This window comes from Pleurodeles waltl, chromosome 2_2 (genome assembly GCF_031143425.1).
Source record: "Pleurodeles waltl isolate 20211129_DDA chromosome 2_2, aPleWal1.hap1.20221129, whole genome shotgun sequence".
Taxonomy (NCBI): Eukaryota; Metazoa; Chordata; class Amphibia; order Caudata; family Salamandridae; genus Pleurodeles; species Pleurodeles waltl.
In genome coordinates, this window is record NC_090439.1 from 502,625,464 (window position 1) to 502,640,953 (window position 15,490).

General features: G+C 42.2%; 1 protein-coding gene across 4 annotated transcripts in view; it reads left to right on the forward strand.

Moving 5' to 3' along the window:
- ABHD3 (abhydrolase domain containing 3, phospholipase) overlaps positions 1 to 15,490 on the forward strand; it is a 336,327-nt gene that overhangs the window by 269,090 nt on the left and 51,747 nt on the right. For all 4 annotated transcript variants that reach the window (XM_069220003.1, XM_069220002.1, XM_069220004.1 and 1 more), the window contains 2 exons: positions 2,473 to 2,521; positions 4,912 to 5,077. In XM_069220003.1, coding sequence (XP_069076104.1) covers positions 2,473 to 2,521; positions 4,912 to 5,077 — 215 coding nt within the window. The remainder of the gene's footprint in view (positions 1 to 2,472; positions 2,522 to 4,911; positions 5,078 to 15,490) is intronic.

The following is a 15,490-nucleotide window of genomic DNA, read 5'->3' on the forward strand; positions in this document are numbered from 1 at the left end:
TCACCAAATGAATTGCTGCATACCCGTTATACAATGAAAACCCATTGCAAGGTGCAGCTCCTATATTGGCTCTTGGTATCTAGGGTTCTTGTTGAACCTACAAGCCCTATATATCCCTGCAATCAAAAGAGTCCAGCAGACGTAACAGTATATTGCTTTTGAAAATCTGACCTCGCAGGAAAAAGTTACGGAGTAAAACGTGGAGAAAAATGGCTATTTTTTCAACTCAATTTCAATATTTTTTATTTCATCTGTTATTTTCTGCAGGAAAACGTTGTAGGAGCTACACAGATTACCCCTTGCTGAATTCAGAATTTTGTCTACTTTTCAGAAATATTTAGCTGTCCAGCATCCAGCATTAGTTTCACACCTATTTCTGTCACTAACTGGAAGGATGATAATAGCACAATTTTTTTTTTTAATGGTGTATATCCCAGTAAAATGCCAAAATTATGTTCAAAAATGTGGTTTTCTGATTCAAGTCTGCCTGTTCCTGAAAGCTGGGAAGATGGTGATTTTAACACCATAAACCCTTTGTTGATGCCATTTTCAGGGAAAAACCCACAAGCTTTCTTCTGCAGCCTTTTTTTCCCATTTTCTTTTAAAAAATAACTTTTTGCTGCATTTTGGCTAATTTCTTGGTCTCCTCCAGGGGAACCAACAAACTCTGAGCACCTCTAGAATCCCTAGGATGTTGGAAAAAAAGGATGCAAATTTGCCCTGGGTACCTTATGTGGACAAAAAGTTATGAGGGCCTAAGCGCGAACTGCCCCAAATAGCCAAAAAAGGCCTGGCACCTGAGGGGGAAAAGGCCTGACAGCGAAGGGGTTAAACGTTCATTTATTTTTCTGCACACATGTAAGTCACATGAATAAAATCCATTTAATTAATATAAGTATGTTTAATTCATATTCATTTAATACTTTCAATAACACTTGTAATATTAATTCACATTAGACCTTCATTAAATACAAATGCAAACTCCCATGTTAAAATGTAGTGTTTAATACGAATGGTAGCCATAATTCAAACGAGCACATTTGACAACGCGTGTTATTTTCTCTGTTAGACCTTTAAATATAGGTTATTTAATCACCATATGCTAACTTCTATGCCACTAGTATTAATAAATGTTCATCTCTCTCACACCATTCTGTAGGCTAGGTCAAAGGGTAAAATATCTAGTCAGCCCTTGGCTGTAGCACTATACGCCATGTTCACTGATGAGTCAGAATAAACTTAATAACATGTTCCACTGAGTACTCCAGGGACTTAGATTCTGATTAAGAGGAAGGCTACCTTATGGCTTGTGAAGCGCAGGTACTGCCTGTGCTGGCCCGGCTGTTTGTTTACAGTATCAGGTGTTGACCACTGTGTCTGCTGTCTGTTTTTCACTTAGTTACCTTCCAACTGGGTCAGTTAAGAATGCACAGGAGTGTCCGTCATGCATGGCGAACTTGCTACTACATTTTTTCACTCAGTGAGACCTTCAACGCAGGGGTCTGTCTTCAGGAAAAAACCAGTGATCCTAATGGGATGTAAGTTTGTGCATTTTTCCGTCTTTGACCACCATGATTAACATGGAGGATCTAGGAAGTAAAATATCCTTTGGAAACAGCATCAACGAATCTACTAGCAGACCTTCTGAGGGCATTCTTGCTAGCGTGGTGTTCGCCCATTAGTTTCACCAATGGCTCTGCCATCGTGAAAACACTCCAGTGCATGCATTCTCTCGGTGGCTGTCCTGTTACTACCACTTCTATTTAAGTCTGTCAAGATTTCGCGTTCTTTCCTCAGAGTATTGTCTGAAATGGTATCCCTGTAAATAGTTGACACTCTTACTGGTTAAGCATGGATAGTAGGGAGCGTTTAAGTTTAGTCTGCCAGATTTAGAAAATGCTATCCGGCCTGTTTCCCAGCAAAACTGCTCCTGGCTTCATGGCAGCTGCTGTTACTGGGGGAAAGAACAGTGCTTCCAGGTAGGAATATCTACCAAACGGGTGGAAAACAGTCTTCCGAAGACCAGCACTGATATGTTTTGTTGAGCTATACATAGAGCATATTTTAAGGACATTGCTCAGGGTTGGGGGGAGGGGATATTTGCTCCTTCCTACAAGTGATGGAGAGAGAAGATGTGGGCAAGCAGCATGCAGCTTGTCACTCACCTCAAAGGGAGCTCTCTCCTCTGCTGAACTTTTCTAGCGAGACATACGAGGGGGGACCTGGTTGGGGGAAGGTGAAGTAGTAAAATAGGGAGGGGGTGTTTTTTCGGTTTGTGACAGGAGTTCCCGGCGGGAAAAAATGTTTCTCTTACAAAGTCTCTTACAAAGTTGAGTGTAAATACCACTGTTAGCCTTCGATGAATCATTGCTGCCATCTAATGTATTTTTCCTAACTTCTCAATGATTACCCCCCCTTTTCTTTTTGGTGTGACATGCTTATCAAACATCACATCTATTTTATATTTTTCAGACATCGACGTATTTTGGAGAAGCTGTTTGATATGGATCACATCATGAAGGTATGTCCACAATACTTGTTTAGTTATTTACGGCCCTGTTTCCATTCCTCACGTCTCTGTTTAGTTTAAAGGTCATCCCCTCACAAATGTGACTTTTAATAGCCGCACCAGAGAGATGATGCCCTGGTCCCACTCGGCTTTTATAAAGAAATACCGCCAGCCCTTTTTCGCACTGTATTTACAGTTAGAAATGTCCTTCTTGCTTGAAAACACACAATAAAGAACCTCATTTCACGCCCATCTCCATCTCACTTTTCTGATGTAATCAGTACTTGATTTGTGAAAAGGATGAGTGGCACAGCTCAAAGAAACTCTTAGAAGGTCATCGTCAGCATCTCTTCTATCGAGCTACCCTTCTGTCGGCCGCCTTAGGTTATCGTCAGAAATCCCTTCTATTAGACTGTCCCTGCTGGTGCTGATCCTATTGTTCCACCCCTGACAAATCCCCTATATCAGCCATTAAGTGTCCCATGATCAGTTCACTAAAGATTATAGGGATATCAATAAATGGATTTTTGATTCGTTCAAAATACAGAGATTAATTTACCCCATTGTGTTGTGTGACTGGTGCAAGTAGCTTAGCAAGTACAGTTTTTCCTTGCATTCTGGTATTTGTACCTGGGCCATCCTTTGGTCCAACAATGCCCAAGGTTAGGAAAAATTGGGGCCACCTTTACTAAACTCCACCTCTCCCAAACCTTTTGTATTTGACAAATAGCACTTTAACCCAACCTAAGGCGGTATCCAAAGATCCTGCTGATGGTTATTTTAAGCTGAGCAAATAACTAAAACTTTATCCCGACCCCATTTTTAATCACATGCCCTAAGTGTTGAGAGTACCAACAAGTGAAATTACTTATTTCAGGAACACAACCATACACAACTAACATATCTTCATTCTCATTCAAGAAACCCTTTTGTGTACTGCAGTCCCACTGCTTACAGTTAGTCATATGTCAGTTTCACTGACCTAGAAGGATTTTGTCTAATAGTATTTCAATATCTTGGTTTAAGGGTCCTTATGAAGTACTTCGTCTCTTTCCTTAAGCCGGGAAGGGGCTTCGGTCCATGCTGTTCTAGCTCTGTTTTAGTGGGACCTTAACATGGGCTCCAGTTGCGAGGATGAGTTTTGAGGAGGCATGAGGTGCTGGGCTGAAGGGAACGTTTGAATACGCTGTGGAGAAGGTTTCAGAGCTCAGTGAGCTGACAAATATCGGGGCTATTATAACCTTCTATGATCTTTGATAGTCTGTCTGCGGCAAGTAGTCTGGCGATACTTTAGGGGACCATACCAGACAACCAGGTTTGGAAGATGGTACGCAATGTAGGGAGACTGGTGTTAGAATGGGTCTAGATGTGGATGGAATGGAAGAGCCATGGCGGGCTGCTGCCTAGAGGTCCAGATCGGGAAGAAAGGTGGGACGGGGACAGCAAAGAATAAAGACTGTGGGGGTCATTACAACCTCGGGAGGTTGCGGGAGCCAGAATACCGCCAGTGGTGGCGGTATGGCTGGCTCGTATTTTGACTTTTCCGCTGGCCCAGCGGACCGTAACAGAGTTACCGTCCGCTGGCCCAGCGGAAAAGTCACATCAACATTGCCGCCGGCTCGTAATTGAGCCGGCGGCAATGCTGATGTGCAGCGGGTGCAGTAGCACCCATTGCGCATTTCACTGCCCGAATTAATGCGCGACGGGGCTCTGCCTGGGGGCCCCTGCACTGCACTGCCCATGCCAAGTGCACGGGCAGTGCAGGGGCCCACAGGGGCCCCCTGAGTCCCCTTACCGCCAGCCTCTTCCTGGCGGTGCAAACCGCCAGAAACAGGCTGGCGGTAGGGGAGTCATAATCCCCAGGGCAGCGCTGCTTGCAGCGCTGCCCTGGCGGATTATCACCGCCGGGGCTAAAATGGCAGAATACTGCCGGCCCCGGTGGTACGAACGCCACTTTAACCCTGGCGGTCGGTAATGACCCCCTGTATGTTTTTCATATTCGCTGAACTAGTGGTTGAAGAAGAGTCCCCTCAGGTCCAGAAATCATGTACATCTGTCTATAACAGCATATTACTTGTCTTATTACCTAAAAGGAGTCCTCCCCTGCAGACTCAATGAAGATACCCACAAATATTACACACATTGATAAGCATGTTAAGAATAAAAACGTAAAAGTGTTAAATATACCAGTAAAACTAGATATAAGATATAACCCCATCCTATACATGTTCTCCTGTTGGTTATGTTTCCAAACATTGGTTGCGTAAGTAGATGCTACTGCACAGGCATAGGAGTGAAAACATAGGAAAGACATGGAAGAAAGGATGCCTTTAGGTGATGTGCATGTCTTGCTCTCTGATTTGATCAGCCAAGCCACTACCTAACTGAATTCTTTACTGCAGGCTAGAACCATTCGCGAGTTTGACACACGCCTAACCTCAGTCATGTTTGGCTACCCCACAAATGACGACTACTACAGGGATGCGAGCCTGGGCCACAAACTCAAGTCAGTCGAGATACCGGTGCTATTCCTCAATGCCTTGGATGATGCTTTATCACCCGGCTATGGTAGGTTTGTACCTCTGATTCTCATTTCAAGGAAGGAAGGCCACACAGTGGCAGGGAGCGATGCAGACTGCTACTTCGTGGGCGAAATTACAAGAGTGGCGTCTGACACATTTACTTTAGTTTGCCTTGGGAAAGAGCAATGACTTTATAATTGTATTCACAACTGTTAGCACACATGCAAATAATGTTTAGTCATCACTTCATTTACATGTAGCAATTTGAGGGCAGACTTAATTTCTAAATTCTTCCATTTTAGGTAGATGGATTACATCTCAACCACAGGGAGGGGATTGGGATGGTGAGGCGAACTGAGACATATTTTTTTTCTTTTGCTTTTTTTAATGATAGAGTAAGGGCATTGCCCATTCTTAAAAACTGAAGCCAATCGGCGATAAGGCATTGCTCAAACATTGATATAGGCTTTGCCTTTTCATTGTTTAAATTTTGTGGCACATAAGTCAGACCTGATGCACACTTTGGGCGTGAGGTTTTACAGAGTGATTCTTTTTTAGAATTTACAAGGTTCTCAGTGTTTGCATGAAGGATTATTTCAAAACAAATGTTCGGAAAACTGCGGAGACATGACCATCTGGGCTTTACCTTTTAATCCCCTGGGAATTAGTCTGCTTTCTGTTTTGTTTGTTTTTTGTTTTAATTAAAACTAATTAAGTGTTTTGCTGTAAATCTTGTCCAGATTTGGGCCTTCCATATGTTTCCTGAAATATGTATACATGTTTCTTTGTTTTTATGCACTGTTCTTTGCCAAGAGACCATTTTAGTAATTTATACATTTAACTTCCGGGAAGGGAAGGTGCAACGGAGCCGCGATAAGGAGCAGCTTGTATCCAGCCAGAGGGCCTTCATTCACCTCATCCCTCTCCTCCGGATGCTCCTCCCTTTTCTGATTGCGGCTTCCTTCTGTTTCCCTGTCCTTGGTCACCTGGTGGATCCTGTCCCTCCCTCCTTTCTTCCACCTGCACATGTACCATAAGAGTCTGTTTATTTCTGCTACCTCCGAGGCTGTGTGAGAATGCCCAGGCTCTGCCCATGGCTGGTCTATCTGAGCCCAAAAGAAAGTGGAGGCCGTGTTTAGACGTAGGCCAACTAGCGAGGTCCCCAGGCCTCTAAAGCCATGCAGCACAAACCATGGGGCATATTGCAGGCACTTCAGTCCCTGTGGCACGGGAGGTGGGGTTGGGGGGGGCTCAACCATTCAGAGTGCCCCTATACTTCCGGGGCCCCCTTCAGTCCAAGGCTACTGAATATCTGTGGGATATGGGAGATTCGGGTGCCTCTTAGCACGTTGTGCAGAGGGGCTTGATCATTTTGTGTTAGCCCACCGGCCAAACATTTGCCAAGGAGCCAGGGCGAATTTGAGATTCTCCTGGGACGTGCGGACCTGACTAGGCGGTGTTGGACACACATTGCATTGAGCCAGGCCTGTGGTCTGGACAGCTGCGCCACAGCTGAGATTCATCCAGGATGTTAATTAGGCTAATGTTTCATATATTCAACGTCTCCCCTGATACTTGGAAGGAAAACAGTGCTGGCGAAATAACGCAGGCATAGTGGTACTGTAGATTTTTCTGCATATATACTATCATATTAATGTTCCGTTTATGAGCGAAAAAGATTATCTGAAGAGAAAGAGTACAACTAAATCTTTGAAAATAAAAAAACACACTCTTGGTGCACAAAACTAATTTTAACTATTGTCCTGGACGTTTAGACTGGCACCTGTTGGGTATTCCTCAGTGCTCAAAAGAGGATTACAATCTAGATCCCTGGGCTCAAACAGGTAAGTGGTTTATATGTGCAGACACATTCGTTCCACATGGCCTTCATTACACTTCTGCCCCATCCTACCCCCCAAGTAATCTGGCACTGTAAATACCTCTTTGTCTGCAGTGTATAAAAGAACCAGAACAGTTTGTTTTTATATGATTAATTCATTGCATTTTACTCTGTGCAGTTGTAACAAATTGTAAAATAGGAAGAGACACAGCATTCCACAAGCTATATATGCAAAAAGAGCTGTAAAATGCAAGAGTACTAGGTCCCAGGTCTAAAGAAAAAGCTAAGAAACAATAAACTGTTGAATAGCAAATCGGAATTCACAGTTTATTGTTGCAGGGGTTGCTTTTGATCATTCCAAGTTGGCTAGGATGGTAATATACCAATCTAAAGCTGTAATACTGTGCCTGGAGTGGTGAAAGGCTTTTGTCATTTTACTAGCTCGGCAAGGATGACACAGTGCCAATCCTATGCTTAAGGATTTTGATGTACAAATGGCAAACGGTTTTGTCCCTTTCTTGCTCCGCATGGATGGCACTGCGCTAGTCTTATGCTTACAAAACTTTGCTCGAAAAACAGACATTTGAGCTGAGCAAGTCTGTAGTCGCTAGTGTTGCAAGGTTCTCCTTACTTGAGGCTCTCCATCTAAACTTGGGAACTACCCAGAGTTCTCTCTTCTTTCTTGCATAATTTATGTATCACTGTAACACTGCAATATAAATACTGAAAAAAACACAGCTTACAGGGACCTTCTAGTTAGGAAATAGATTTTTTTTTAAACATAGAAATCCACAGAAAAAAAGGTTACAGGGTTGTTATACAATTAGAGATAAAAGTAATAGAGCTACTCTTTAATTGTACTCCAAGGATATATATAGAAAACCACAGTTGTATACCTAATCGATATGTGTTTAATGCATATGTCAAAAACCTATTACCTCATGAGTCCCAGCTTAAAGTGTTCAAAATGGCACTATGCTTCTGTTAATTCTATTGTATTCATGTAGACATACTTCATTAGATCAATCCTATATTTCTTTGAAATGTTTATTATATTTTATAGCAAATTATGACAATAAATATATCAGAACATAATGTACAAAACATTCCTTAAGAAGATACAGTACAGTACAACCCAAATATTTCGCCCCATAATCAAACAACACACAACACTAACACTTCTACCTCATTCATACTCAAATATAACCAGACTCAACCATAAAATCCTAAAACCCGTGGATTGTCTGCAATCTAATACAAAATTCATCCATAAATCATGTAAACACAAATATATGCATACAAGTATATCACAATAAATTCAAACAATTCCAATAATCTTTCATAATGAAAAAAACACTTTGATGGTACATGTATCAATAGAGTCAATGAAACACAGTTTCGGAACCCATAGCCTGCATGCATTTCGGTATCCCTCTCATAAGAAGGTCACCTTCATCAGGACGGTTCCAGTCCAATAGTTCATGTGGCGGAAGAACAAAGGTAAGACAGGCGTACTGAACTATATGCCAGTTTTTTAGATACAACCAGGTCTGTAGATGATTTCTTATAGGACAAAACCTTATAAAACTCTTTTATTAGAACAGATCTCCATTTGGATATATCCAAGTCCAAATACTCTCCTAGGGGTGCCAAAGACTGCAGTAGCAGATCATCTCCAGTTATGATATCTGTTCTGTGTTTTTAACTTCTTTAGAAGTACGGATCCCTAAACTTATCACTCACATCCATAGAGTTGAAAACCATACCCAGATGTGTGATAACCCAAAGGCCTCATCGGGTGACTGAGATAGCTAACAACCATTAGCCCATCATTATGCACATAATGGGGCTACTGTATCTTATAAACAGATCCCTCCATCAGGGACGTTATAGTTAGGCTCACATTTTAAACGCACAAAACCATAGAAATTAGCCCGTGATCAAGGTCTTGGTAACCAAAATGCATTTGGGATTTTTACCGACTCCTTCGAAAAAAAAATACGAATGAGCAGTCCACTTTGAGTGCGGTCCTTTCTTTCCCTAAATATTAGGAGTGGATGTTTCAGAGGTATATATATATATATATATATATATATATATATATATATATATGTATATATATGTATATATATATATGTATATATATATACATAGAGAGAGAGAGAGAGGGAGAGAGGGAGCGAGATAATTATATATGTATTCACTGAAAAAAAGCTGAAGGGAAGTTATAGTTAGGTGCCCTAAGGTAGCTATAACTTGCAACCTTGCCATGCACAGTTTTCTCATCAATAATTTATTTACAAATATTGCAATTATATTATCAATAATGTCATAGAAGATGTTATGAGTGATGTAGTATGTGGGATAATTAGCAGTGCATGGTGAGTGTGCAAGTTATATTTACCTCAGGGAATGAGTTGTAGTTATCAGACCTAACTATAACTGGTGAATTTCAGTGGTTTTGTACATGTAGAAAGTTGCATTGTCACTGAAATTCTCACCTAGCTATACCATCCCTTTAACTTCTTTTTCAGTTTTTCAGTTTTTTCAATATATATATATATATATATATATATATATATATATATATATATAGATAGAGAGAGAGAGAGTACATATAGCTTGTTTTTTTCATTTACTATTCACGTTTGGTGTTTTTTAAAATTTTGGCCACGCAGGAGCCAGGATTTCTTTTATGCAAGGGGTGCCCTAGTGCCTACTTGGGTCACCTCACGCCATTATACTTGTTGGGGTCCTCAGGGCCCTTGCGGCCCTGCCCGCTCCCTGCTTTTGCAGGAAAAGGCCACATGTTGCCTTTTTTTTTTTTAAATGAGTGGCATGGCCGTGTGCCCACTCAGGAAACCCCACAACTTCTCCCTCATTGGGGACTGCAGATGGAGACCCAGGGCCCCCACAGCCTCTTCAGTTCCTCTTCTTGAACCTATTGTGGGCGAGCAGCAGCCTACATTACTCATGACCCATGGGAACAACCCATGGGAGCAGTTTTCTTTTGCTCCCATGGGGGTGGTGCAATTGAATGTACTTTTCCTGCAGGGAAAAGGTTTTGACCTCCCACCCGAGCAGAAGCAGATTTGTGGGAGAACATTATTTTTTTAAACAAACTAGGTCCCAGGGATTGGGGACCCCACCCCAGTCTTTAGGGAGTCAGGGTATTTCTTATGACTTTTTAAAACATTTCTGTTCTGACTGGGGACTGAGTCTCAAGCTCCCAGATGGCTGCTGCCACATCGTTGTTGATGTGATGGCTGACAAATAGGTCTCAGCATGAGATCTGCTGGCCTTGCAGATCCTGAATGGTGTGATATATGAAAAGTGTTTGAGCATTAATTGCTCAAAAACAACTGATCGGATTTAAACCAAATCACAAAAAGCACTCTCTCTGGACCACGTGCTAGCTTTCTGCCAAATTTGGTTAAATCTGTTCAGCAGTTTGGGCTGTAGCTGTGCCTAAAGTTTCTATGAAAAGAAATAGGGCAAACACGTTTTAGGACAATCCTTTTTTATTGGCCGCCACTTGACGGATCGCCCTGAAACTTCCCATGTGCAACTAGTCAAAAAGTAGCACTTTCTTGGAAAGTTTTGTGGAGATTCATAACACTATGTCAATATTATTAGCAGCACAAAAAAGCATTTCTTATGTTCCTATGGAAGCACAATCCTAACTATAACTACCCAGTGGTGACCACCAGTGGAACATATCTATATCTCTCTCTCTCTCTCTCTCTCTATATATATATATATATATATATATATATATATATATATATATATATATATATACATATATATATATATATATATATACATATATATATATATATATATATATATATATATATATATATATATATATAATGCAAAAAATGATGGTTAAAGCATTAAGAAGCCTTTTTTCACTATACACACCAAGCTTAAACTACACAAACTTAAAAGCTTCTAAAGTTATAGCTATAACCTTCATTTACAACCTTCATTTACAATTTATCTAGCACCTTCAAATTACTATAAGTAACACACCTTGTTGAACACTCTTGTCAGTTCACTAACCAGACAACATTAACCATAACAGTGTAAAGCAAAGAGTGGAGTGCTGTACAGTGGAGCTTATAGTGGAGTAGTGTACAGTGGAGTACAGTCGAGTGGGGTAGAATATAGTGGAATGGCGTATAGTGGTGTAGGGTACAATGCAGTAGCGTACACTGCAGTAGCTTAAAGTGAAGTAGTGTAGACTAGAGTGGTGTGCAGTGGAGTGGGATAAAGTGTAATATCATACAGTGGAGTGGCACACATTGGAGTAGTGTCCAATGTAATATCATAGAATGAAGTGGCTTGGAGTGGTGTAGGGTGGAGTAGCATACAGTGGAGTGGCATACAGTGGGATAGCATGCAGTGGAGTGGCATACAGTGGAATACAGTGGAATAGCATAACGTGGAGTGGTGTACAGTGGAATGGTGTAGGGTGGAATAACATACAGTTGAGTAGTGTCCAGTGGAGTCAGCAGAGTGACATAGACTGGAGTGGTGGAGAGTTGAGGTGCATACTGTGCAAGAACTTAGAGTGTAATGGTGTACAGTGGATTTCCTTACAGTGTAATAACACAGTGGCATATAGTGGAGTCTCATGCACTGTAGAGGCATATAATAGAATGGTGTAGAGCGGGATAGCATATAGTGGAGTGGCGTACAGTGGCATGGCGTACTGATGTATGTAAAATTTAGCAGCAATGTAGATTGTGGTGTGCAGAGTAATGCAAAACAGCAAATTGCGCTGCTTTGTGTTTCTCCACATTTGCCAATGAATGCAGGTCAATGCATGGTGGCATTGTGGTGCCTTGTAAATCTGACTAAGTATTGCATTTCCCATGCAACACCATGTGTGACACAAGGACACCACAATCAAATAATACAGTTAGGCCTTAGTTCTATTTTGGGCCATGTTATACTGCAGTAGCTTTGCAGTATACCATGGTACAGGGCAATGACAATCCTGTATATAATTGTGTAATGACTGTTTTCAGAGAGTGAAAAGGCAACCATAATGGTTTTATTACTCTTTGGCTGTGTTCAGTGTTAGGGCCTTAGACATATATAAGTAGTAGGTCCTACCTATTACCACTTTATTAAAGTTTTACTAGGTAGGGAAATGTATTTATATTTTTTTACATATTTTTCAATAAGTTTACCACCATGTACCGCAGTAGTTTCACCGAAATTATGCAAAAGTACTATGGTGACAGATATGTTTAAATGCCTTATAACTTTGAAAACACTTACCCTTCTTCTGGGTGGTGTGGAGACTCCCACCCTTTGTGTGGATCCTGAACGTCCGTCGCCGACTCCTCATGCTGCCTTTAAGGTAAGTGAATCAATGACAGGGGTTTCTGATGGTGCCTCTGACTCCAGACCTCCCCTGCCTGGATGTTGGAGTGGGTACAATGGTGTCTCCTTCTTCCAGCCTACTCGACTCTTGGTGAGACCGGCTGCTCATGCTGCCCCCAAGCAAGTGGGCTGGTTGCAATGCAACTTTGTTTTGGATGTTGCCTGCCACCTGCAGAATGAAGATGGGATGCGATAAGCTGCCTCCGCTCAAATCGTCCCAGATCAAGATGGATCAATATACCACATCAGTGTCAGACAGTAGGGGGGCTATGAGGGGTCCGCCGCCGGTTGTGCCAGACCGCACCTTCACAGATGTGTCAGACAATCTTTCTGCTATTCAGGATTCAAGGAAAGCGATTGAATCCAAAGTAGACAGCATCCATATTGACCTCTTCCTCCTACGCTAGGACCTTTGTAAAGTGGCCGGGAGAGTAACTGAAACTGAGACCCGGATCTCAAATGCTGATGGTGACATAGCTACTCTCAAGCTCCAAGTCTCTAAGCCTATGTCCATGGCAGCTGTCCTGGAGGAAAGGGCGGTGGATGCCAAAAACCGCTCCGGGAGGAATAATTTATGCTTGGTTGGCTTTCCAGAGTGGGTGGAGGTCTCTGGTATTGACAACTTTCTGGAGGAATGGTTCCGGTTCTGGGTTCCATCGGATAATATTTCTCGCTGTTTTATTGTGAAACGGGTGCATTGTGCTCTTGCTAAAAAAAAACAGCCAGGAGCCTTCCCTTGTCCTGTAATAGCACACATGTGTAACCACAGAGACAGCAATGCTATTTTCTGAGAGGCCCAAAGTCAACCGGAACTGTGCTACCCTAACGCTAACATCCTTCTCTTTCCTGACTGTACTAGAGTGGTCCAACAATATTGCTGCTCCTTTGAAGGTGTCAAACAGAAACTCTGGGCCCTTGAAATCCAAAACATGCTATAATTTCAATCCCTCCTCAAGGTGACGTTTGACTCTTCAACCTACTTCTTTGACACCCCTGAACAGGCCTAGGGGTGGACAATGGAACAGAGGCCACTGTGACTGATGAACACTGTGGGCGCGGCAGAGCAGGAGTCAGTGGGGTGTCCTCCACCCCTTTCCACCGGTGCACCCTGAAGGAACAGTGGCTGCTCTGGGAAGTGCCATGCAGGCCGCCGTGAAAATCAGTGAACCTGTCCCCTGCTGGGGAGGTGAGGGGCCCAGATGCGTCGGACCTTGATGCAACCCTGTCTGACACTCCCATGCTTTTTAAGACCCCCGAGGGTGTCCTGGACACGCAGACCTGATCCCCCTGGCCTCTACAACATGTGGTGGGACCCTGGTGCTGCTGGGCCCCTTCGGCTGGTAGATTTGCTATGCTTGGGCCCCATGTGATCTGATGGCGGGGACGGTTGAAGGTGGGGACTGAGTTGTTCTTTTTTGCAGGTCGTTCTTCTCGGTTGTCATACCCCAAACATTAATTGCTGCTGTTGGGCACTGTTATCCTCCTCATGGGTGTCTGAAGCCCTTGGCTGAGTACTTCCCTGATTTTTGTAGTATTATGTTTTTGTTGTGGGCGACAGATACTTCCAAGATAGGGGGTGTGGAAGATTTGGGGGAATGTTATTGTGGGTTGTTTTGTTGAGTTTAATTGTTTTTCTTACAGGTTCAAGTTATATAGGTTACCCCACTGTCCATGTTCTCCAGTCTGAGTTGAGTTCCCTAGGGCCCGTCCACTTACCTACCCTAGGGGGGCAGCCGTTTGTTAGTTCACCCTTCCGGTGGTTAGAATCATCTCTTGGAATGTGGACGGTCCCTTGGACCATATCAAGAGATCGGAAAGCTGTGCTACATTAAGAGATACAGGCCGGATGTGGTTCTTCTCCAGAAGATGCATCTCCTGGGATCCAATCATCCCTTCCTTGGCTGATTTGACTACGATCGTGTCTTCCATGACGGTTTTTCTGTTGGTTCACAAGGAGTGGCGATTCTCATGCACAGGTCCTTTCCATGGGCGGTGACTGCTTCTCATGTAGACCCTCTGGGGAGGATTGTGGGGATCAAGGGGCACTTGGAGGCCAGGCAGTGCAATTTTGTTTCATGTTATGTCCCTCAGCAACTTCTGCCCTCAAGGCACTGGTGCTGTTTCAAATTATAGAAAATGCTGAAAGTCTGGAAGATTTGTGGTGATTCCACAAAAGAGTGGAAAGTTATTAAAGTGCTAAAATCTGAGGAATTCCTATCTCTAGGGGTACTAATTTTAACTATTTTAACCACTCCGTGGCAATCACAACTAATGTGATTTCTTTATTTTTATCTATTGTATTTGTTATTTATTTGTTTGTTGGTTTACATAATCATGTGGCCATAACTGTTTCTTTTAGTTTCTCAGTTACTAATTCTGAAACTTTACATATGCAGTCTAGTTTATTTTTCGGACTTCCTTCCTACGTTTAGTAGGATTGTGCTACAAATGAAGCCCATAGTGAATGAAAGCCAATCCTTGTTATAAAAATTATTATTTTTTCCCTAGTGGCCAATTGTCATAACCTCTAAATACTAGTTTGTGTTGCTCACTGCTAGGCCACTTTTTCATTTTTATGCCGATGGGCACATAAGGAAGATAGTTTTTGTTTGGCTTGTTGGGCACAGTTTTGTTTTGTGAGCCAGACAGCATGCAAAGAAAACTTATGTAGATTAAGATGTATTCTATTTGTTCTGTATTTATTTATAGGTTTCCATTAGCATGTGACCATAAATGGATCTTTCAATTGTTTATTCAATAAATCTGAACCTTTGCATATGCAGTGTAGTTTATTTTTTGGGCTTCCTTGCTACTTTTAGTAGTATTGTATAACACAGATATCACTAATTTGTTGGGCCTTATACTTTCATAACCACTTCATAACATCGCTTACAATAGCAAAAAGAATCATCTACGTAGTCTAATGTACATTGCTGTGAAATTTCATTTAATCTGTTCAGCTGATATGTGAAATACAAAAGTCTATGCACTACAAAATCGAGCATATACTAGTATTGGAAGCCCACTTGGGAGCCCACTAGAGGGCAGCGGTAAATATAATTAGTAATGTGCAGCAGCCTTGTTTGTTTGCCTCACCTGTGAACAAGGACTCTAGAAGTCCGAAACGCGTTAGGTGTAGAAAGCAGCAGGAAAAAATTAAGTGCCATGAGAATATTGGATTTATTCCTGCCTTAAATGAATAAATGACCTGAACAAGAT